The sequence below is a fragment of the Anser cygnoides genome, chromosome W (genome assembly GCF_040182565.1).
Source record: "Anser cygnoides isolate HZ-2024a breed goose chromosome W, Taihu_goose_T2T_genome, whole genome shotgun sequence".
In the NCBI taxonomy this organism is placed as follows: Eukaryota; Metazoa; Chordata; class Aves; order Anseriformes; family Anatidae; genus Anser; species Anser cygnoides.
The window spans coordinates 13,295,481-13,319,420 of NC_089911.1; the positions used below are offsets into that span (position 1 = coordinate 13,295,481).

Here is a 23,940-nt window from a genome sequence, read left to right on the forward strand (position 1 = left end):
ATCCATACTTCTGAATTCATTGGGGACAAAGGGACAGCATACCTTTACGCTGACCTTTAAAAATGCAAACTGAAAAACACTAAGAGGTATCCAGTCACTATAAATGGTGTTGTAATAATTACACATCCTGTGTATGAATGTATTCATGAAGCTAAATGAAGTGAGAGGAATGTATACATACTCTCCTTAGAGATTAAGCATTGCTCAGTTTTCAGAAATCCCATTGTATTTTACTCTTATCCTAGTAAGAGGAGGGTGGTGTAAACAATATGATTGAATATCCAGAGTGACTTGATTCTGGGTGGCTGATTTCATTCCTCCCAATCTGCTTTTCATAAAAATATCATGTTTCCTTGTCAGGGATGCTATGTAACTAAGCTTGGGTCAGTGTTTCCTCATTTTCAGTGCCATGCAACCAGTAGTTGAAACTTGGACTTTGCCTTGGAATTTTACATTTAATATACTTAAGATCAATATGTTCATTTGCAAAATTAAAAGGAACAGATGCACATCTACTTTGAAATTTCTTTGCTCTTTCCGTTAATGCATATCTGTTTCTTTAAAAGTAACCCCCCGAGCTACCAGTTTAGCTGTATTTTATTGTTTCAAAGAAAATGGAACCAGGTAATCAAGATCATTCCCTTTGTGCAACAGACAACTCAGCTTCAGCACTTGCAGCACACTTGCCACTGTGTCCCATTTGAGCATCATCAATTCAGTTACAAAAACATCATTTTCCAGCACTGGGAGTGACAGAATAGAAACAATAATAGGAGAAAGAACCTATGAGCCCTTTAAAATAGAAGGGTCAGCAAAGGATTTTAAAGTGGTTTACATACTGATTTTAAACACATATGCACTTTCACTGGGACAGCCATTTGGAAACCTCAAAGAAGGCAGTGTATATTATGTATTGCATCTTAACAAGAAGGAAAAGTGCCTTCAGAATGACTGGCAAAGCCACCTCCCTCTTCCAGGCACAGAGAGCTCTCGATTAGAACAAAGCATAATCAGGAGTCACACTGGAGAATGCTCCAATTAAATAGTTGCTTTTATGGAACAGTGAAGAAAGGCAAAGCACTTCAGTACTGCTCTCTCGATAAGAACCCCAAGGAAAAGTATTCGCAGTATTCAGTTGGATCCAAGTAGCAGTATTCATAAAAACAATTCCTTAATGCACTCTGGTTTCTCTATACAGCCTTCAGAAAAAAAAAGAAAAAAAAGAAAAAAAAAGAAAAAAAAAGAAAAAAAGAGAAAAAAAGGGGCTTGCTATGGGTGCTGTGTTTCTTGGAGAACAATGTTTCATTTTGTTCTAATTCATTATATTACTGAATTAAACTTTGATGTATTGGTCTCAACAAGTGCTTCATGCTGACTGTATTGTGTATCATAGTATAATCACTCCCCATGCATTTCATACTGTAATGGGTAAAGCCTTGTTTGTTCATTAAATGTTGCTGATAGGGGGGTTTCAACGGTTGACTGCTTATACCCCCAATATCCTGTTGAAGGAAAAAAACAAGTATGGGAACTTCCTGTTAAGTTAACAATTGCAATAGAAACCAGCTCCAAATAAGGGCAAAATGGCATTCCTCCTTGTATGGGAACACAGATACCGCAGCAAAGTCATGACCCCAACGCAGAGGAAGACGACGATCTTCATCCCCATGACCACCAGAGGACTGATGAAGACCCCCTAGCAACAGGCCTCGCAGTCGTAGAAGACACCAGGAGGTGCTACTAAACTCGGAACTACTAGGCTATAAATCAAGACTCTGGCGGGCTTAGGTGTGCGCCATTGGCGGAGCAGGAGACTCCCCGGCCGCCCAGCGCTGTTTTACTTATCGCTGCTTGCTGAATTGCTCAAATAAATAGAAATTCGATCTACCTTACCCACGATGTGTCGGGAATGATTTCTACCAAAACTAATTTATAACAATACTAGCTGGCTGATTAATGTAATAGATTACCTGCAGCACTGATGGCAAAAGGGAATCGTTGCCCTTCTGCACACTGAACTCCAAATGTGCATCAGAAGTAGTATAGGTGTAACACTGGGACCAAAAAAAACCCATCTAGTTCCTTAAGTCTTCCTTTCTCTCGCTGCATAGCTCTGCTCCAAGGGTTAAAGTCACACGTATTCAGCTGAAACAGGTATTTACATTTTGAGATTTTATTTTAAGTTGTCATCAACTACATACTCTGATCTGTGTCAAGTAATGAAAACTCCTGCTCTGGGCTTCCTATGTTTCAACTTCTAGCATAATGGAAATAGGAACTAACCAAGCACGTCTGTCATTTTGCATGAGCCCTTTTTTCTGGTCTATGCTTTTTTTAGTTTGCTTTACAAATTGCCATAACAGACACCCTGCCATTTGACAAAAGGGTTTCAAAAAGAAATTTGCTTGACACTGCAGTCTTCCTAAGACAGCACTTAAGTATCTGTCACATGTCCATTAAATGCCCTTCTATACACTTCTAGTACCCTATATCCATATCTGATCACCATTCAAGGTATGAGCTATTAGTCCACAAATGCAGGGGAAAGTAAAAAGCACCTGCAAATTAACCTCATTGATTAATTTCCCTAACATTTACAAAACAATGAATCCATTTGCTCACAAACAATCAATTAAAGATAAAAGCGTTGCTAATACTAGCACAAATAGTACAAAAACGCTCTTTTATGAACATCTTATGTTTCTTCGCATTTTTTTTAGCAGTTACCAATATTTACAGCTAGGTGGTGAACACAAAGTATACTCTTGCCCACAGAAGAGATTAGCTATTTTACCAATTATTTTAACTGGCAATTCACTCTCAGCAGTCACAATCTACTTACAGAGGCTTTGACAATTTTCAGAACAAAAGCTGGTGTGTCTACTAACTATAAATGCACTACCCTACCTCTACTTAAATTGATGAATGAATTCCTCTCACATTTAATTTTCCAAGGAAGATGTAAAATTGTAAAGTTTGAGAAGAACAAAACAAGATATTCATTAAAAAAGGGAGGGAAATACCTCTCACTCTTCAAAAAAGTGGAGCAGATACAAATACTCCATTGCATAGTGGGAGCAGCCAGAAAAAAATATTTTACAGAATCACAGAATCATCTAGGTTGGAAGAGACCTCCAAGATCACCCAGTCCAACCTCTGACCTAACACTAACAAGTCCTCCACTAAACCATATCACTAAGCTCTACATCTAAACATTTTTAAAGACCTCCGGGGACGGTGACTCAACCACTTCCCTGGGCAGCCCATTCCAATGCCTAACAACCCTTTCGGTAAAGAAGTTCTTCCTAATATTCAACCTAAACCTCCCCTGGCACAACTTTAGCCCCTCGTCCTATCAACAGGCACGTGGGAGAATAGACCAATCCCCACCTCGCTACAGCCTCCTTTAAGGTACCTATAGAGAGCGATAAGGTCGCCCCTGAGCCTCCTCTTCTCCAGGCTGAACAACCCCAGCTCCCTCAGCCGCTCCTCAGAAGACTTGTTCTCCAGACCCCTCACCAGTTTCGTTGCCCTTCTCTGGACTCTCTCGAGCACCTCGATGTCCTTCTTGTAGCAAGGGGTCCAAAACTGAACACAGTACTCGAGGTGCGGCCTCACCAGAGCCGAGTACAGGGAGACAATCACTTCCCTAGTCCTGCTGGACACACTGTTTCTGATACAAGCCAGGATGCTGTTGGCCTTCTTGGCCACCTGAGCACACTGCTGGCTCATATTCAGCCAACTATCAACCAGTACTCCCAGGTCCTTCTCTGCCAGGCAGCTTTCTAACCACTCATCTCCCAGCCTGTAGCTCTGCTTGGGGTTGTTACGCCCCAAGTGCAGGACCCGGCACTTGGCCTTGTTGAACTTCATACAGTTGGCCTCAGCCCATCGGTCCAGCCTATCCAGATCCTCCTGCAGAGCCTTCCTACCCTCGAGCAGATCGACACACGCACCTAACTTGGTGTCATCTGCAAACTTACTGAGGGTGCACTGGATCCCCTCATCCAGATCATTGATAAAGATATTAAAGAGAACTGGCCCCAGTACTGAGCCCTGGGGGACTCCACTAGTGACCGGCCTCCAACTGGATTTGACTCCATTCACCACGACTCTTTGGGCCCGGCCACCCAGCCAGTTTTTAACCCAACGAAGCGTACGCCAGTCCAAGCCACGAGCAGCCAGTTTCTTGAGGAGAATGCTGTGGGGAACGGTGTCAAAAGCCTTACTGAAATCAAGGTAAACCACATCCACAGCCTTTCCCTCATCCACTAAGCGTGTCACTTTGTCATAGAAGGAGATCGGGTTTGTCAAGCAGGACCTGCCTTTCATAAAGCCATGATGACTGGGCCTGATCACCTGGTTGCCCTGTAAGTGCCGCGTGATGACACTCAAGATAATCTGCTCCATGAGCTTCCCTGGCACTGACGTCAAACTAACAGGCCTATAGTTCTCCGGGTCTACCCTCCGACCCTCCTTGTAGATGGGCGTCACATTTGCTAGCCGCCAGTTGACTGGGACCTCCCCTGATAGCCAGGACTGGTGATAAATGATGGAAAGAGGCTTGGTCAGCTCCTCTGCCAGTTCTCTCAGTACCCTCGGGTGGATCCCATCCGGCCCCATCGACTTGCATACATCTAAGTGCATTACGACAGATGCCAGTAGTCTACTGTTGGTAATGAAGGAGGAAGGAAATCACCCTCAGAAAAGACGGACAGAATTCATCTCTACAGAATTTCTTTAAGTTATCATCCATAACTCAGGCCTTAGAGCAGCAAAACTATCTTGCGATGCTAATTCGGAAGTATTGTTAATTTAGTGCCTCCAGTAGCAAATACACTGATATATATTAACAGCTTATTCTGTGAAAGAGCAGATGCAACCTTAAGTGCATGAACTGCAGGTATACATTTTGTAACTGTATGGCAACCACACCACAGCAGCTAAGACTGAACAAACCAACAGTAAGAAAAGGATTACCAATTAAGCAAGGACAGCCTATTGAATATGATACAGTTGTAGAGAGAAATATCTAAGCTATCACTCCACCTAGAAAGCTCATGATGGAGCAGCATGGGTGATTCTACAGCTTTCACTTCAAGCCCAAAATGTAATATGTGCAATTAATTCATATAAACTAAGAAACTTTAAGGTAACTATTTTCTGAAGGTGTGGGGCATTAATACTCTCTTCAACATTAGGACAGAACATGATTCAATTAGAATTTCAGATACACGAAGTAATCATGTAAATATGGCTATGTGCCTGGCACTCAAATCTGAAAATTACAGCTTTGCCATACCATTTCAGAAATAGCATAAAATATGGGGAAAAGAGCATATTTCTGCTGTAAAGGTGATCCTAAAAGGGATTGCACAAACTATGCAGCTCCAGAGAAATGGTGTTAGAGCACAAAAACTGTAATGAATGCTTAACTTTAGTGATTGTTTTTCATGGCAGCCCTGAAGTAGTCACCAAATCTGGCATCAGGAAGAATTTCTCTAGGAGCATATTGGCAACAACCCTAGCTGCTTCTGTCCTTTTCTCCCCTCCCTTAAGTACTAAGCAGAGATAATCTGTTAAGAACAGCTGGCATGTCCCATTCATACAAGTTTGTCTCTCTAATTGCAAAGGGAAGGAACGCCTGAGATAGAAATATAGACAGAGAACAGCTTCATTTAGTTAAGGTTAAAAGAATAAAACTTGGTATTTTCTAGAGATTAATATAAACTTGTATCAGAAAAAAAGTCAGTGGTTTTTGAATCAAAGAAGCATTATTTAAAACTTAATCATTGGTTTGCTCATGGCAAAAATGTAATTAATACTCTCAATCTATAATGATTCCTTGCCTAAATTCAACATTTAGAATTTTTAGATTTTTTTTTAATGCATTAAAGTGTAGAGTACCCAGCTAGATGTACAGAATGCCTTTCAAGCTCTCAGTTTTGTGAAACAGAAGAACCAAGAGAGATCAGGATCAGCAGGACAAAAGCCCAGAACACATTTGCCAGTTATCCATGGCCCTGCCTTACAAACAGCTCTCTGGATACACCCTCTTCCCCATGACACAGCCATCATATTTTTTTTCCATAAAAAGATAATCCTTGACTCAAAAACAAACAAACAAACAACGAAACAAAACCAGCTTCCCTCCCCCTTAAACTGTTCTTAAATAGTAAAATGGAGGAAATCTGCTAGAAATGTTTGTTTTGAAACATGCATATTACATGAGGTTTCTTCACAGCAAAGGCAGGCAAGAAGATATAAAGATACTTATAACAGGGAACTTCTGCTGAGTCTCTGGGAGAAAAAGAGAGTTTATGTCCGGTGGAAGAAGGGACAGGCAACTCGGGGAGAGTACAAGGAAGTTGCTAGCATAGGCAGAGAAAAAATCAGGAAGGCTAAGGCCCAGCACAAGCTCAACCTGGCCACTATAGTTAAAGATAACAAAAATATATTTTTAAGTATATTAACGGTAAGAGGATGGTCAAGGAGAATCTCCATCCTTTCCTGGACGCAGGGGGGAACATGACTACTGAGGATAAGGAAAAGCATGAGGTTCTTAATGCCTTCTTTACATCTGTCTTTAACAGTCAGACCACTTATCCTCAGGGTACTCAGCCTCCCAAACTGGAAGTCTGGGACAGGAAGCAGAAGAAATCCCCCACGATTCAGGTGGAAACAGTTAGAGACCTGCTACTCCACCTGGACTGTCACAAGTCCATGGGGCCAGATGGGATTCACCTGAGGGTGCTGAGGGCATTGGCGGATATGATTGCCGATCCTCTTTCCATTATCTGTCAGTGGTCATGGTCATCCGAAGTGGTCCCGGGTGACTGGAGACTTGATAATGTGACGCCCAACTATCAGAAGGGTCATAAGGAGGACCTGGGGAACTACAGGCTTCTCAGCCTGACCTCTGTGCCAGGAAAGGTGATGGAACAAATCATCTTCAGTGCAATCACACAGCATGTGCAAGACAACCAGGGGATCAGGCCCAGTCATCATGGGTTCATGAAAGGCAAGTCCTGCCTGACCAACCTCATCTCCTTCTATGACCAGGTAACCCGCCTGGTGGATGAGGGAAAGGCCGTTGACATAGTCTACCTGGACTTCAGCAAGGCCTTTGACACGGTCTCCCACAGTATTCTCCTGGAGAAGCTGGCAGCCCATGGCTTGGACAGGTACACTCTTTGCTGGGTTAAAAACTAGCTGGACGGCCGAGCCAAGAGAGTGGTGGTGAATGGAGTGAAATCCAGCTGGCGACTGGTCGTGAGTGGTGATCCCCAGGGGTTGGTGTTGGGGCCCATCCTCTTTAATATATTTCATCATGATCCTTGTGCTGGGGCACAAAGCCAAATTTTCCCTTTTGATTAAAGAAATATTTTTACTTTTGTAGGCCACAAGCAACTTTTACTTAATTTTGATGTATGAATATTAAAGAATTACTGCTGTAGTAAGATTGCATGGACCATGTTGTTCCCTCTAAACTACAAAGGTTAACTGACCTTTCCTTGAAATCAGAGATCTCAGTTCAACAGGCATCAGCAGATATTTATTGTGTATTTCCATATTCCTCCATTTTGTCAATGCAAATTAATTAAAAGGCAAACCAAGGGGCTTCAGATAATTAATCATTCCAGTAGACTAAAGTCTTCAACCATGGTTGCTGAGAGTTAAACACCTAAAGATCAGCATGTGGAATTTAACTACCAAGACATCATTTATACAGCAACAACGTGCAGAATTCCAGATCACCTCTAAACTCTGAAAAGTACATTAACATATTACTGTGGCAAATTGGAAGTGTTCACCAGTGCATCACTGAAGTCACATATACATTCTTCTAGCATGAGAAGTATATGAGCAAGGCTCACAGCTTCAGCTTGTAATCTTGATACTTCCAATACTGCACCTTTAGAGTTCTGTAAGTAACATTTAGCTCAACCCATTCTTTGACATACAATAGGGGAATCAGATGAGCAGAATTATTATATTCTTCCTCCTGATCTTGATCTAAAGACTTAAAAAAAAAAAAGCCGTAACTAGCTAGTTAACTTGAGACCATTTGAACTGTAAATTGCTTACTGAATTAGGACTTTATATTAGAAAATTGCCAGGCTTACACTTAGATGTGAAGTATTTTTATTTATTTTATTATTTTTTAAATCAGCATCTTTGAACACTCAAACCCAGTCTGACTTCTACTGAAGTCAACACAATTTACTTCAGTAGAAACGGATCAGAGACCAGTGTGTCCTTGCAGTACCCTTGCCAAATTGCCTTGCAATTTGTCCTGGTCTCAGCTAGGATAGAGTTAATTTTCCTCCTAGTAGCTGGTAGGGTGCTATGTTTTGGATTTAGGATGAGAATAATGTTGGTCACACTCATGTTTCAATTGTTGCAGAGCAGTGCTTACACTAAGCCAAGGACTTTTCAGCTTCTCGCTCTGTCCTGCCAGCGGGCAGGCTAGGGGTGCAGCAGGAGCTGGGAGGGGACAGACCCAGGACAGCTGACCCAAACTGGCCAAAGGGGTATTCCATACCATCTGACGTCATGCTAAACAATATATAGGGGTGGCTGGCCGGGGTGGGGGGCTGGCTGCTCAGGGATAGGCTGGGCATCGGTCAGCGGGTGGTGAGCAATTGCATTGTGCATCACTTGTTTCATACACATTATTATTATTAATACTATTATCATTATTATTATTATTTTCCTTTCTTTTCTGTCTTAATAAACTGTCTCTATCTCAACCCACAGGCTTTCATTTCTTTCTAATTCTCTCCCCCATCCCAGAGAGGGAGGGGGGGGGGGTGAGCGAACGGCTGTGTGGTGTTTAGCTGCCGGCCGGGTTAAACCACAACAGCCCTTTTGGCGCCCAACATGGGGCTCGAGGGGTTGAGATAACAACAGATCTGACCAGAGTGTGTTAAACTAAAATTGGTATAAGTATTAGACCTGCTTAATAGTTGCTAGTCACAATGTTGATTCCTTTGATCTCAAGTCTGCTGTGCCTGTTTTCCAAATTGAGTTATATAGCACATTACTTACTATATGTGCTCCCTGTCGCGCTGTTTATCCTTTCTGGGGGCTGGTTTAAGGTTATTATTTTACCGTACAGTGTAACACTGGCTTATGATATGATAAAATTGCTGGTCATGAGACTAACCAGGTATTTGTACTCAGCACTGCCGTCGACTCCATAATTTGGAAACCATATCTCATAACCAACCCTTCTGACAGGCCCAGCGGTTGTTCCAAACCCTGTGACGGGCCCTGCAGCTGTTCCAGCACCTGTGATGGGCCCGGCAGCTGTTCAAAGCCCTATGAGGGGCCCTGCGGCTGGGTCGGGGAAACAGAGTGTAGCAGTGCAAGTTGCCCCTGTAAGCAAGATGAAACAATGGATGAGAAAGTCAGGTTGTTTAGAACGCAGAGGAGCTCCTACTCGGACTGGGGAGGAAGACAACGACGAGATAGGCTACTCCGCAGTGGCTGGGCCATCACACGAACAGGAAGATGAAGAGGAACATATCATAAAAGCATCAATAACTACCCGAGGCCTATCCCAGCATGAGCTACGAGATATGCGAAAGGATTTCGGTCATTGTCCAGGTGAGCACCTTGTCACCTGGTTGCTCTGGTGCTGGGACACTGGAGCCAATAGTCTGGAATTAGAGGGCAGGGAAGCCTGGCGGCTGGGATCCCTTGCTAGGGACACAAGCATTGACAAAGCCGTTGGAAAATGAGCACAAATCTTCACCCTCTGGAGGCATCTCCCGTCAGGTGTGAAGGAAAGGTATTCCTTCGAGCAAGATGCTGCATGTCAACTAGGCAAATGGACCACCATGGAGAGGGGAATCCAATACCTGAGGGAATTACCTGTATGGGAGGTGATTTATGGGGACCTAGACAAGGACCAGCTATCCACAGATCAAGATGAAGTCAAGTGTACACCACCCATGTGGTGGAAGTTTGTACGGAGCGCACCATCATCATATGCCAGCTCACTGGCGGTAATGATCTGGAAAGACCATGAGGAACCCATGGTGGATGAATTGGCTAAACAACTCCGGTGGTACCAAGAAAGTCTCTCCCCTTCCCTACAGGCCTGCGTCTTGGCTGTGGAGAAACTTTCTCAAGATTTCCACCAACTAAAAGAAAATACTTTGGAGAAACTTTCTGAAGTTTCCAACCAACTCAGAGAGAATTTATCTTCTTCCCCACCTGTACAATCCAGTGTCTCAGCTATCAGGGGCAAGCATCCTTCTGTTCAAGGAAGAAGATATCGTGGGTACACAGGTACTACCCATGCCACCCTGTGGTTTTACCTACGTGACCATGGAGAGGACATGAGAAAATGGGATGGAAAATCTACCTCGACCCTAGAGGCATGGATACTTGAGATGCAAGAAAAAGCAATCACAAAAGAGGGCTTTCTCTGAGAAACTTGCTGCTCCTATTTCCAGCAGGCAGTCCCCCAGACACAGTAATGAATATTATGACCAGGATCAGAGGAGCCCTGCCTCCAGCCAGGGGAGGAAAGGGACAGTTGGGTTTATTGGACTGTGTGGATTCAATGGCCTGGCATGTCAGACCCAAGGCTTTAGTAGACACAGGTGCACAGTGTACTGTAATACCATCAAGCTTATAAAGGGCCAGAACCCATCCGTATTTTTGGATGGACAGGGGGATCTCAGCAGTTAACTGCATTGGAGGCTGAAGTGAGTCTAACTGGGAAGGAGTGGCAAAAGCACCATATTGTGACTGGCCCGGATGCTCCATGCATCCTTGGCATAGACTATCTTAGAAGAGGATATTTCAAGGACCCAAAAGGGTACCGGTGGGCTTTTGGCATAGCTGCCTTGAGTACAGAGAAGATTAAGCAGCTGTCTACCTTGCCCGGTCTCTCGGAGGACCCTTCTGTTGTGGGGTTGCTGAGGGTCTAAGAACAGCAGGTGGCAATTGCTACCCCAACTGTGCACCGGCGGCAATATCGCACCAACCGAGACTCCCTGATTCCCATCCATAAGCTGGTTCGTCAACTGGAGAGCCAAGGAGTGATCAGCAAGACTCATTCACCTTTTAATAGTCCCATATGGCCAGTGCGAAAGTCTAGTGCTTTGGTGAACAATTGCTGAACAATTAATATGGGCATTGGCCAGGGTGGGGGGACGGGCTGTTCGGGGATAGGCTGAGCATCGTTCAGCGGGTGGGGAGCAATTGCACTGTGCATCACTTGTTTGTACACATTATTATTAGTAGTACTATTATCATTAGTATTATTATTTTCCCTTCTTTTCTGTCCTAATAAACTGTCTTTATCTCTACTCACAGGCTTTCATTTCTTTCTAATTCTCTCCCCCCATCCCACAGAGGGAGTAGGGAGGGTGAGCAAACGGCTGTGTGGTGATTAGCTGCCGGCCAGGTAAAACCACAACAGAGGTCTGTAATCTCAACTAGACAGACTTTAGCTTAATGCTTCATTTAGTGTGAACATAATTTATGCTAACATTATATCTAGTCTTAGCCCCACTAGACATTGTACAATCGATCATGGTCATCTTTAACCTTTACAAGTGCAAAGTTCAAAAGTTTTGCTTTCGACTTTTCCTTTCTAAAGGAAGGAATTATTTTTGCGTTGATTTAATTTCATTTATCTTAATTTTGCACCTTTAAAATGTATCAAGACCATTATGAGTTTTGGCTCTGTTCTCCACAATGTTTATATATTGTTTTTATATATATAAATATGTAAATTATAAATAAATAAATATATATAAATGTTTTTATATATATAAATACATATATACATGCATCTTCCATGCCACATAAATCAGGAATAGACATGTTGGCCAGAACACATCTCAGGGCAAGCTCCTCTAAGTGTAGACTTGAAGTGTCTTTCCAGATTGAATGAAAGCGCAGGTAACTAATAGAAGTTCTATGAACAACAAGGCAATTTCATCTAGACTGTGTGTCTTCAACTTGCTCTGAGAAAGCCTCCAAGACAGCATCCAAAACCTTACTACAGCTAAGATATGCCACATTAATCCCTTCAATGCACACACTCAGTTAATTATCTTTTAGAGAAACAAATTAGATTTACCATGTATTTTAAGTATTTCAGGTTGTCTTTTATCACTATCTTCTACATGATTATACACTAACTGGCTAGTAGTTTGTTCCGGTACCTTACACTCTATGAAAGCAATGCTGGTGGTTACTTTATTAATATAATTGGTCCCATTCACTTACCGTCCTTTAAAATGTTGGTGACGTTTACCTTCAAGTTATTTTTGTTTTGTCTTCCTATCACAAATTCGTATACATTTCGAGAACTTCTGAAGCAGTTAAAAACAGTTCAAAACTGTGCCATTGAGTTTTGGAACACTTTAGAGAAAGTGCCCTCAGACTTCACCAGTTTAAATATTCCTTGCCCATTTCAGCCTGCATTCCTCCCTATGTTGTACAAGTCATTTAACTGGTCACAACTGATCTTTCCTGTAGAGCAGTGTTAATTGTTTTAGCCCTCTGTTATTTGATCTCCTTCCCTATGTAATGGACCTTTGCTTTCCCTTGTTGAAATCTTCTCATACTCTTAATGAATCTCCTCTTTTTGCCTTCTATTTCCCTCTACTTGCAAAATTATTTTTACCTTAACCTTTCCAGTTTAGCACTGTGGTTTATATACTTACCCTCAGTTTTGTACATTTCCATTTTTTGTTTCATTCTTTTTAGATCCTCAGGTTACTTACAACCTGCTGCAATTGTACCTGTTTCACACCATGCTTCTGAGAGGACTGCAATTGTCTCATGGAGTAGATCAGAAATTCAATTTCATCCAACCTTAACTGAACAAACAAAACTGCAGAAGACTCTAACCTGTTTTACCTAGTACCATGATAAAGTTTCTCTCCACCCCCAAACATGCAATTGTTTCTTCATTATACACATGAAGACCTAGATGATTTTGTTCATTTACCAAGTTCATCCCAGAGCTGCCTATACTTGTCAGTCATTGCAGTTCCTTGTTGTCTCCAAAGTGACAGACGAGGGTCAGCCATGAACTGTTCTGTTATCAATGTCAACATGCGAGCTCCATTTGAATCTCTCATCTTTAGCATCTCTCGCACCTAGGAAATGAGCCTTTTAATACAAACTTGGAAAAAAAAACACACCACAGTACAAACAACATGCTGCAGTGATAAACATTCAACCTCTCTGTTAAATAAGAAATATGATTAATATATCTGAAGTGAAATTTTTAAGTAGAAAAAGTCTGCCTTCCCAATTTTAACAATGATTTTTGATTTCAGTATCACATTGGAATTCTTCAAACACACGTCCACAAGTAATCCACAGGTGTATTATGCAAGCTACTGCAAGACTATTATTTCCACAGGTTTCGCCGACATTTTGGGGTGTGCAAATCTGCAGATGTTTGAAATGTTACTTCATATCCTTAAACTGATCTCAAGATGCACCAGATTGTGGACCACTGTTGTACAATAGCTCATTATTAACTTGTCATCACATTCACAAGGCTTTGTATTGTTTTAGAACAACAGAACTTGGAGTAAGACACTAACAAGTACAGACTGGCTGGAGGAATAGGGGAGACAAAAAAGGGAAGGTTTAGAATACTCAACACACCTTTGCAAAAAGCAAATTGAGCTGCTTCCCTGATCCATGATATCCACCCTGGGAGAGGAAGAGTTTAACTTGTTCTTGGACCTGTTCCTCATCCAAATGCCAGCAGTTTTCATCATCTATACTAGCACCTGCTGTTGGGTCAGGAGCACCTGAAAACAGCAAGAAAAGAAATCATTATGTTCTACATAAAGATAAAAGGTTCATGGGTCCAAGGGAGAGGAGTACTGCAGAGGGTTATGGATTTGTGTTTTGTCCTGTTTTACACATCTTGGCTTTAATCTAAACATTCTTTAAAATAGACTTAAATTTCTCCTCAGTAGTCTTAAGCACTTAGTGGGGAAAAAATGACAGCCTACAAAATGCTATTTAAATAAAAATATTTTATAATAAAACATTAAAATAAATATGATTTTTTCCTCCCATCTCAGCAGGTATAATAGAATGCTTCTACAATGAAAATTATACATTGCATAGTACTTCTACAACTGTGATGTTAAAACCACTCTCCCCAAAACACCTGTATAATTCCTGTACCTTCTGCAATCTTGCTCAGGTTTAAGTGACTGCTGCTATTGATGAACATGAGGGAAATCATCACCTCAGTGCCTCTGAACTGTGATGGCTCTGCAAAGCTAAACAAAGAGTAAAAAAAAATCCCCAAACAAATCCAGAGTCTTAAAGCACTGAAGGCATTTCCATCATAAGTAAGAGTTACAGCTGTGTAAGACTGTGGTGCTTCTGAAGGAGCATTTTTACATAGGCAATGTAATCAGCACAGAGTCAATTCAGAGTAACTCTACCTGAATTAGCCTAGTGAAAACTAAAGTAACTGTTTTTACATCAGGAAGCACTTCAGCCACAGGTTGCTCTAACTCAAATTTTACAGTTGAGATAAGTGATTTTCTATTGGTAGCCTCCTCTGAAGGCTGACAAAATTAACTGAATTATCTCCATTAATTTTCAAGAAGATGTTAGAAATTGAATCACATTACACAATTTATCACCTTTAAATCCCAGCCTATGTTACCTCTGTAGCCAATACTAAAAGGATACTGGAGGAAAGGAAAATTGCATGAACAGATTTGAAAATGCTTCCTTTCAAAGAAGTCCTGAGAACTTGTTCAGCTACAGCTCTTCAGATGTATAGAAATTAAACATCGATTCTATTGATTTAAGCCTTCATTTCACAATTGCAGCTCTGACATGTAGGTGAAGATTTTCAATCTTTTTCAGACTTTTCAGACTTTTTTTTAAAAAGTTCAGAGGGATGTCTTGTCTACTAGTTGGCGAGAGTCCAAAAAAAATCTTCCAGCTCAGCAACTTCCTACGCTTTTTCCAACTTCAGAAACTACAACTGGGAATGCTGCACTGCTGTCCTTACACATATATATACTTAGATTAATAAGAAATTGTATCTTTGAACATGTGAAAGAACTCTCCTGCACCCACAAGAACCATAAGAGTGTCTCAGAAGACAGGAATCAAGTCCAAGACAGCACAAAAAAAAAAAAAAAAAAACACAAAAAAACCCACAAACAAACCAAACCAAACCAAAAACAACACAAAAAAACAAGGAATGGAAAAATTCCTCTTCTGTGAGTGCTTCCATCTTTACTGTGCTAGTTTTAAGGGACTTTCAACTCAATCAGGTACATGGAATACATGCTGATAACTCTTCAGTTGCAAAGAATGAGATAAAAAGGGAAATCAAGCCACATGAGAATGAGCAGTGCAGCTGTTGCGCAGACCCAGGTTTGTAGTATCACCTTGCAAATAGCTTAAGTATTTCATTGCTCTAAAACACAGAGAAAAGACCTCTAAATATGAATTATATAAAAGCACTGATATACAAAATACACTTATAGTTATCCCTCACTTCAGTGGAGATTTATCTTTAAATAATGCTCGTATGACTACTTTTAAATTGTATTAAAAAGCCCAGGATTCCTCAGCTAAGTTTCCCTATTTAGGAAAAAAAAAAAACAAAAACAAAAAACAAAAAACATTCCTTCTGGAGAACAAGTGAGGAGTGGCTGAGGGAGCTGGGGTGATTTAGCCTGGAGAAAAGGAGGCTTGGGGGAGACCTTATTGCCCTCTATAATTACCTTAAAGGAGGCTATGGCAAGGTGTAGTGGGTTTACATGGCAAGGTTTTGGTAGCAGGGGGCCATAGGGGTGGCTTCTGTGAGAAGGATCTAGAAGCTGCCCCATGTTTGGTAAGGGCCCCACTGCTGACCAGAGCTGAGCCAATAAGTGATGTTGTTTTGCGCCTCTGTGAGAGCATATTTAAGACAGGGGAAAAAAAAAAAAAAAACATGCTACGCCACACAGCAGCGTGGAGAGGAGTGAGGAACAGCTTTGCAAGCGCCAAGGTCAGTGAAGAAGGAGGGGGAGAGGTGCTCCAGGCGCCGGAGCAGAAGTCCCCTGCAGCCTGTGGTGAGGACCATGGTGAAGCAGGCTGTCCCCCTGCAGCCTATGGAGTACCACGGTGGAGAAGAGTTCCACACTGCAGCCCGTGGAGGAGACCACAGTGGAGCAGGTGGACCTGCACCGATGGAGGCTGAGGCCTGTGGAAGACCCCTGCCGGAGCAGATTCCGGGCCGGACCTGTAGCCTGTGGAGAGGAGCCCACGCAGGATCAGGTGACCTGGCAGGAGCTGCTGCCTGTGGGGGATTCAGGTTGGAGCAGTTTGCTCCTGAGGGATAGACCCCGTGGTACGGACCCGTATCTGGAGCAGTTCTTGAAGAGCTGCTGCCTGTGGGAAGCCCACGACGGATCAGTTCAGCAAGGACTGCATCCCATGGGAGGGACCCCACAGCACAGGGGATGAGAGTGACCGAGAAGGAGCGGCGGCGAAGAAGCGCTACAGACTGACCATAACCCACGTTCCCCTGCGCCGCTCGGGGGGAGGAGGTGGAAGAGGGTGGATGGGGGGGAAGGTGCTTTTGGTTTCTTTCCTTTGTTTCTCACTTATCTAGCTTGTTAGTAATAGGTAATAAATCTTACTATCTCCCTATGCTGAGTCTTTTGCCCGTCACAATAATTACTGCGTGATCTCCTCGTCCTTATCTCAACCCTTGAGCCCTTTTCATCATATTTTCTCCCCGTTCCTCTTTGAGGATGGGGAGTGAGAGAGCGGTTGTGGTGGAGCTCGGCCGCCCACCCGAGTAAAACCACCACACAAGGTGGGGATGGGTCTCTTCTCCCAAACACCAAGTGATAAAACAAGAGGAAATGGCTTTAAGCTGCACCAGGGGAGGTTTAGGTTGGATATTAGGAAGAATTTCTTCACTGAAAGGGTTGTGAAGCATTGAAACACTTAGCACCAGCTAGGGTTGTAATTCACTGATCCTCAACACCCTTGACAGCCTTCAGCAGTAGCCACAGAATAATAAGGCTTGGAGTCTGAATGGGCGTAAGTCCAACATCCTGTCCCAGCCCCGGCAGCAGCTGGGTGTCCCTCCAGTGACACTGGGGAAGCCTCAGCTCTCACTGCCCATATCACTCATTTTGGGGCCCACACATTCCATTGTCTCCACATCTCTCAACCAGGCACTTTTTCCAGGTTGTTGCATTCATTTACAATAAGGTGAATGCTCCTTGACTGAGCCTCTCTCTTCTCCCATTCACACACTCTTCACTCTTGAGTGATGGACAGGATTTCTAAACTGCAACTTTTCTTCTGAAAAGATAGGACCAGGCTATTAGAGGAGAAACAGCAACAGGATTGCAGGAGGGCATTGACTTAAGATCTGAGAAATTAAATCCTAACAGTAACTGGCAGGAAAGGTCGAGCTCTGAAGGTTCGGTACAAAGACAGTGGCTTTGCTCCAGGTCTAGCATGGCCCTGGATGGATACCACAAGGCTTTGAATGAAGGATGGCTTGGAGGCTGGCAGTCCTGAATGTCATCTCTGCAACACAATTTGGTACCAAGAGTAAATCCCTTTCCTCACTTACAAACTGGGGATAAATATTACTTATGTGCTTAAGAAGGGTGTCACGAGGATAAACTAGCTCACGTTTGAACTATGAAAGTGAGAAGCACTGTATAATTATACTAAATATTAAAACCTGTAATTAAACTGTGTCAGTTTCTAGACATATTAATCTCCCTTCCTCCAACCTCTGGCTTTATAAAATTCTGCCATGACTGGTCTTTGAAATAGGTTTTATATGATGTATTTAAAGACAGTTAAATAAAATAGAGTATTTGTACTCAGTGTATAGATACAGCCAGACATTTACTCATGCTCTTTTACTAAAATTAAAACAACCATACAACCTTAGCAATAAAAGCAGGAATACCGTGAGCAATTGTTTGTAACATTGAACACGCAAATAAAATTTGAAAACAGGGGTAACAAACTTTTATATTTATGGCCATAAAAGGCTACATGTTAAATATAATCAAGTTCCAAGTTCTAAGAATCAAAAGCTTTTAAAATTAAACACTGATGATTTACATATCAATATTAAGTGCACCTGCTTTCAAAATGAGCAACCGCATTCAAGAACTGGTGTTGTATATGGAAACGGGAGATGGTTAATGCAGTAGCCCTTGGGCCAGTTTGAGCAGGACAAGATGTAAACTCTGAAGTCGGGGAGAATGGCCCCACCTGGAGTCTCTGGCAGAAAGAGCTCAGGGAAACTCGAGGTCAACCCCCATGGTTTTGGAGTCAGGGATATAGGGGATCCGAGGCCCGTTACACTCCAACAGAAAAAGAGATATTGGCAGCATGTGAAGGGGTTCAAGCTGCTTCAGAAGTGGTTAGTACTGAAGCACAGCTCCTCCTGGCATCCCGACTCCTGGTGCTGGGCTGGATGTTCAAAGGGAGGGTTCCCCACGTGTGTCATGCAAGTGATGCTACGTGGAGGAAGTGGGTCTCACTGATTACACAGCAGGCTGGAATAGGAAACCCCAGTTGCCCAGGAATCTTGGAAGAGATCATGGAATGGCCAGCAGGCAAAGCTTTCAGAATATCACCAGAGGAGGAGGTGACACGTGCTAAAGAAGCCCCGCAATTTAATAAGGTACCATCAAATGAGAAGCAATATGCCCTGTTCACTGATGGGTCCTGTCGTATTGTGGGAAAGCATTGGAGGTGGAAGGCTGCTGTATGGAATCCTACACGACGAGCTGCAGAAACTGCTGAGGGAGAAGGTGAATCAAGCCAATTTGCAGAAGTGAAGGCCATCCAGCTGGCTTTAGATATTGCTGAACGAGAAAAGTGGCCAGTTCTCTATCTCTATACTGATTCATGGATGGTAGCAAATGCCCCGTGGGGGTGGTTACAGCAACGGAAGCAGAGCAACTGCCAGCACAGAGGGAAACCCATCTGTGCTGCTGCATTGTGGCAAGATATTGCTGCCCGGGTAGAGAACCTGGTTGTAAAGGTACGCCATGTAGATGCTCATGTGCCCAAGAATCGGGCTACTGAAGAACACCAAAACAACCAGCAGGTGGATCAGGCTGCTAAGATTGAAGTGGCTCAGGTGGACCTGGACTAGCAACATAAAGGTGAATTATTTATAGCTCACTGGGCCCATGACACCTCAGGCAATCAAGGAAAAGATGCGACAGATAGATGGGCTCGTGATCGAGGGGTGGACCTGACCATGGACACTATAGCACAGGTTATTCATGATTGTGAAACATGTGCTGCAATCAAGCAAGCCAAGCGGTTAAAACCTGTCTGGTATGGAGGACAATAGCTGGAATATAAATATGGAGAGGCCTGGCAGATTGATTACATCACACTCCCTCAAACCCGCAACGGCAAGCGCCACATACTTACAATGGTGGAAGCAACCACCGGATGGCTGGAAACATATCCTGTGCCCCATGCCACCGCCCGGAACACTATCCTGGGCCTTGAAAAGCAAGTCCTATGGCGACATGGCACCCCGGAGAGAATTGAGTCAGACAATGGGACTCATTTCCGAAACAACCTTATAGACACTTGGGCCAAAGAACATGGTATTGAGTGGGTGTATCACATCCCCTATCATGCACCAGCCTCCGGGAAAGTGGAGCAATACAATGGAACGTTAAAGACTACGCTGAAAGCAATGGGTGCTGGGACATTCAAACATTGGGATACACATTTGGCAAAGGCCACCTGGTTAGTCAGCACTAGGGGATCTGTTACATATTGTAGAAGGGGACAAAGTCCCTGTACTGCACGTAAAAAACATGCTGGGGAAGACAATCTGGGCTATTTCTGCCTCAGGAAAAAGCAAACCCATCTGTGGGATTGCTTTTGGTCAAGGACCTGGGTGTACTTGGTGTGTAATGCGGATGGATGGGGAAGTCCAATGATTACCTCAAGGGGACTGAATGTTGGGTGAGAATAGCTCATGATTTGAATTGTATAAATATTAAGTGCACCTGCTTTCAAAATGAGCAACCGCATTCAAGAACTGGTGTTGTATATGGAAAACAACCTCAAAATCTGTCCTGGTTTCAGTTAGGACAAAGTTAATTTTCCTCCTAGTAGCTGGTAGGGTGCTGTTTTGGATTAGGATGAGAAGAGCGCTGATAACATGCTGATGTTTTAATTGTTGCAGAGCAGTGCTTAGACCAGGCCAAGGACTTTTCAGCTTCTCGCTCTGTCCTGCCAGCGAGCAGACTAGGGGTGCAGCAGGAGCTGGGAGGGGACAGACCCAGGACAGCTGACCCAAACTGGCCAAAGGGGTATTCCATACCATCTGACGTCATGCTGAACAATATATAGGGGTGGCTGGCCGGGGTGGGGGGGCCGGCTGCTCGGGGATAGGCTGGGCATCGGTCAGCGGGTGGTGAGCAATTGCATTGTGCATCACTTGTTTCATACACATTATTAGTAGTAGTACTATTATCGTCAGTATTATTATTATTATTTTCCTGTCTTAAGAAAGTGTCTTTATCTCAACTCACCGGCTTCACTTTCCCGTTTCTGTCCCCCATCCCAGAGAGGGAGGGGGGAGGGTGAGCAAACAGCTGTGTGGTGTTTAGCTGCCGACCACGTTAAACTACAACAGTCCTTTTGGCGCCCAACGTGGGGCCCGAAGGGTTGAGATATCAACAGATCTGACCAGAGTGTGTTAAACTAAAATTGGTATAAGTATTAGACCTGCTTGATAGTTGCTAGTCACCATGTTGATTGCCTTAATCTCAAGTCTGCTGTGCCTGTTTTCCAAATTGAGTTTTATAGCACGTTACTTACTGTATGTGCTCCCTGTCGCGCTGTTTATCCTTTCCAGGCCCTGGTTTAAGATCGTTATGGTACTGTGCAGTGTAACAATGGCTTATGATATGATGAAATGTCTGGTCATGACCCTAACCTGGTATTTGTACTCAGCACTGTCGTCGACTCTATACTTTGGAAACCATATCTATCTCGGAAACTATTAGCAATTACACTTGTTGCCTTTTTTCGTCAGGGAGACAATCTGTGGAGGGGACAGGGGAAGATATTTTTTCCTACTTGTTCACTCTCCCTTTCTCCTTCACCACCCTATTATCCTCTGAGCTAGTTAGGATAGTTCTCCAAGATGTTGAATATCCTTGGGATGTTCAGACTAGCATGGTGTTATTGTCATGTCTCCCGAATGTGCTTCAGGTTTTGTTTAAGGTTAAACAACTACTTAGGAATCTCATCCAGAAATCTGTCCTGGGGCGGGATAGTTGTGAGTGGCAGGGAGTGTGGGAGGATATGGGCAGGTTTCTAGAGCAGTGGGCACCTCCAGTGCTTTGGAAATTCACCCCTGAACAACTGCAAAATTCTGAAAAACTGGTAGAATGCTTGAAAAAAGGGTGTCATGACTCTGGCAGTTCCAAAGTGACACAAATCACTGTAGCGTGCTGGGGTCTGGCTTGTGCCTATCGAGCTGCAATTGATGCTACTATCAACCTGGTGACAGACCCTGCGGCCACTCCAAGTCCTGTGACAGGCGCAACGGCCACTCCAACCCCTACGATGGACCCTGCAGCTACTCCAGCTCCCACAGCCATTCCAGCTCCCGCAGCCGTTCCAGCTTCTGCAGCCGCTCCAGCTCCTGCAGCCGCTCCAACCCCTTTGATGGGCCCAGCATGTATTCCAACCCCTGTGGCAGGCCCTGTGGCTGGGTCAGAGAAACGAGCTGTAGCAGTGCAAGTTGCCCCTGCAGAGGGTTTTCCAACCCCTGTGGCAGGGCCTGTGCCTGGGTCAGAGAAACGAGCTGTAGCAGTGCAAGTTGCCCCTTTAGACAAGGTGAAAAAATGGTATAGAGATTCAGGTCATTTAGAACGCAGACAGTCTTCTGCTAGGTCTAGGTATAGAGAAGATGAGGCTGGGCCATCAGAGGAGCAGGAGGATGAAGATGAAGATGTTGAAAAATCAATAGTAATTACCCGAAACCTATACCAGCGTGAGCTACGAGATGTGCAAAAAGAATTTGGTCGCTGCTTAGGTGAGCAGCTTGTCACCTGGCTGCTCCGGTGCTGGGACACCGGAGCCAATTGTGTGGAATTAGAGGGCAGGGAAGCCAGGCAGCTGGGTTCACTTGCTCAAGAAGCGGGCATTGACAAAGCAATTGGAAAAGGAGCACAAATCTTCACCCTCTGGAGGCATCTCCTGTCAGGTGCGAAGGAAAGGTATCCCTTCAAGGAAGATCTTGTATGTCTACCAGGCAAGTGGACCACTATGGAGAAGGGAATCCAGTACCTGAGGGAATTAGCCGTACAGGAGGTGATTTATAGAGACCTAGAAAACGAACAAATATCCACGAATCCAGATGAAGTGAGGTGTACACGACTCATGTGGTGGAAGTTTGTACGGAGCGCACCATCATCATATGCCAGCTCATTGGCAGTAATGGCCTGAAAAGACCATGAGGAACCCACAGTGGATGGATAGGCTAAACAACTCCGGCAGTACGAAGAAAGTCTCTCCTCTTCCCTACAGGCCTCCGTCTCGGCTGTGGAGAAACTTTCTGAAGAGTTCCACCAACTTAAAGAGAATTTAATCTTCCTCCCCACCTGAACGAACCAGTGTCCACCAACTAAAAGAGAATACTTTGGAGAAACTTTCTGAAAAGGTCCACCAACTTAAAGAGAGATTATTTTCCTCCCCACTTGTACAAACCAGTGTCTCAGCTATCAGGGGTAAGCGTCCATCCATGCAAGGAAGACGATATGGTGGGTACACACCCCGTGCCACCCTGTGGTTTCACCTACGTGACCATGGAAAGGACATGAGAAAACTGCATGGAAAAATCTACCTCAGACGAAGAGGCACGGGTACGTGACCTGTAAGGAAAAACAATCAGTAAAAAGGGGGTTCTCTGAGAAGCTTGCTGCTCCAACTTCCAGCAGGCAGTCCTTTAGACACAGAAAAGAAGATTCTGACCAGGATTAAGGGGGCCCTGCTGAGAGAGGGAGTTAGGAGAATACAAAAATTTACTAACATTTTAGAAAAGAATTTACTAACGTTTTAGAAAAGGGGGGACTGAGACAATAGCAGAATTTACTAACCTTTTAGAAAAGAATTTACTAACTTTTTCGAAAAGGGGGGACTGAGACAGGGAGTTAGGGGAATCTTATCAAGTAGAGATAGAGTGCTGACAGCATGAAACTAGGATGCTACTTTGTGTCTTTACTAACTATGGTGCTTGTGCAAATTAATTAAAGCAAGAAGCCTTGGGCCCCTTACCAAGGTCAGTCTCTTAATAACAGTGTGAGCCTATCTTAAGAAACTGGTAGAAACTGGTCCTGCGGATGGACAAGATCCAAGAAGCAACTGAGTCTGCGCAGAGACAAGAGGTCAACTAGCGGTGATGAGGAAGAGTCATCAATCTTCATCCCCACGACCCCCGAAGACCACCACCAGGATACACTGCGCAAGCGTAGAAGGAAGGAGTTTATGGAAATGACTCCTTGGAACTAATTTTAATACGAAGCGGGGACAGGTTATGAATATGTATAGGCGTATTGTGAAATTTCATGCATATGTAACTCTTTGCTGCATATAACCATGGCAAGTTACTGTGTCAGGTGCGTACGATTTTGGTGGGGCTACCCCCCATGCCGCCCAGCGCTGAATAAACATACCTACTTTACAATCTTACTGACTGTGGAGTCTGTTTTCCGCACGTCAATTTGCGAGCCAGGCAGGAGACTCTCTGCTTGGCCGCGGGATCGACTGTGGAGCGGGCGCTCCTGGGCACCCCCGAGCACTTTCCTCGGAGGAGTCTCCGCTGCCAGCCGCTCACCACGGGAGCAGACAAAAACCTTCTGAATCTGCGGATAAAACGGTATGTGTTGTGGG

At 43.8% G+C, this 23,940-nt stretch overlaps 1 protein-coding gene across 2 annotated transcripts in view; it reads right to left on the bottom strand.

The window, feature by feature from the left end:
* LOC125181568 (zinc finger SWIM domain-containing protein 6-like) overlaps window positions 1-23,940 on the bottom strand; it is a 90,229-nt gene that overhangs the window by 54,995 nt on the left and 11,294 nt on the right. For both annotated transcript variants that reach the window (XM_066987335.1, XM_066987336.1), the window contains exons 2-3: window positions 13,654-13,802; window positions 12,983-13,133 (exon numbers count right to left, since the gene is read on the bottom strand). In XM_066987335.1, the coding sequence (XP_066843436.1) occupies window positions 12,983-13,133; window positions 13,654-13,802 (300 nt within the window). The remainder of the gene's footprint in view (window positions 1-12,982; window positions 13,134-13,653; window positions 13,803-23,940) is intronic.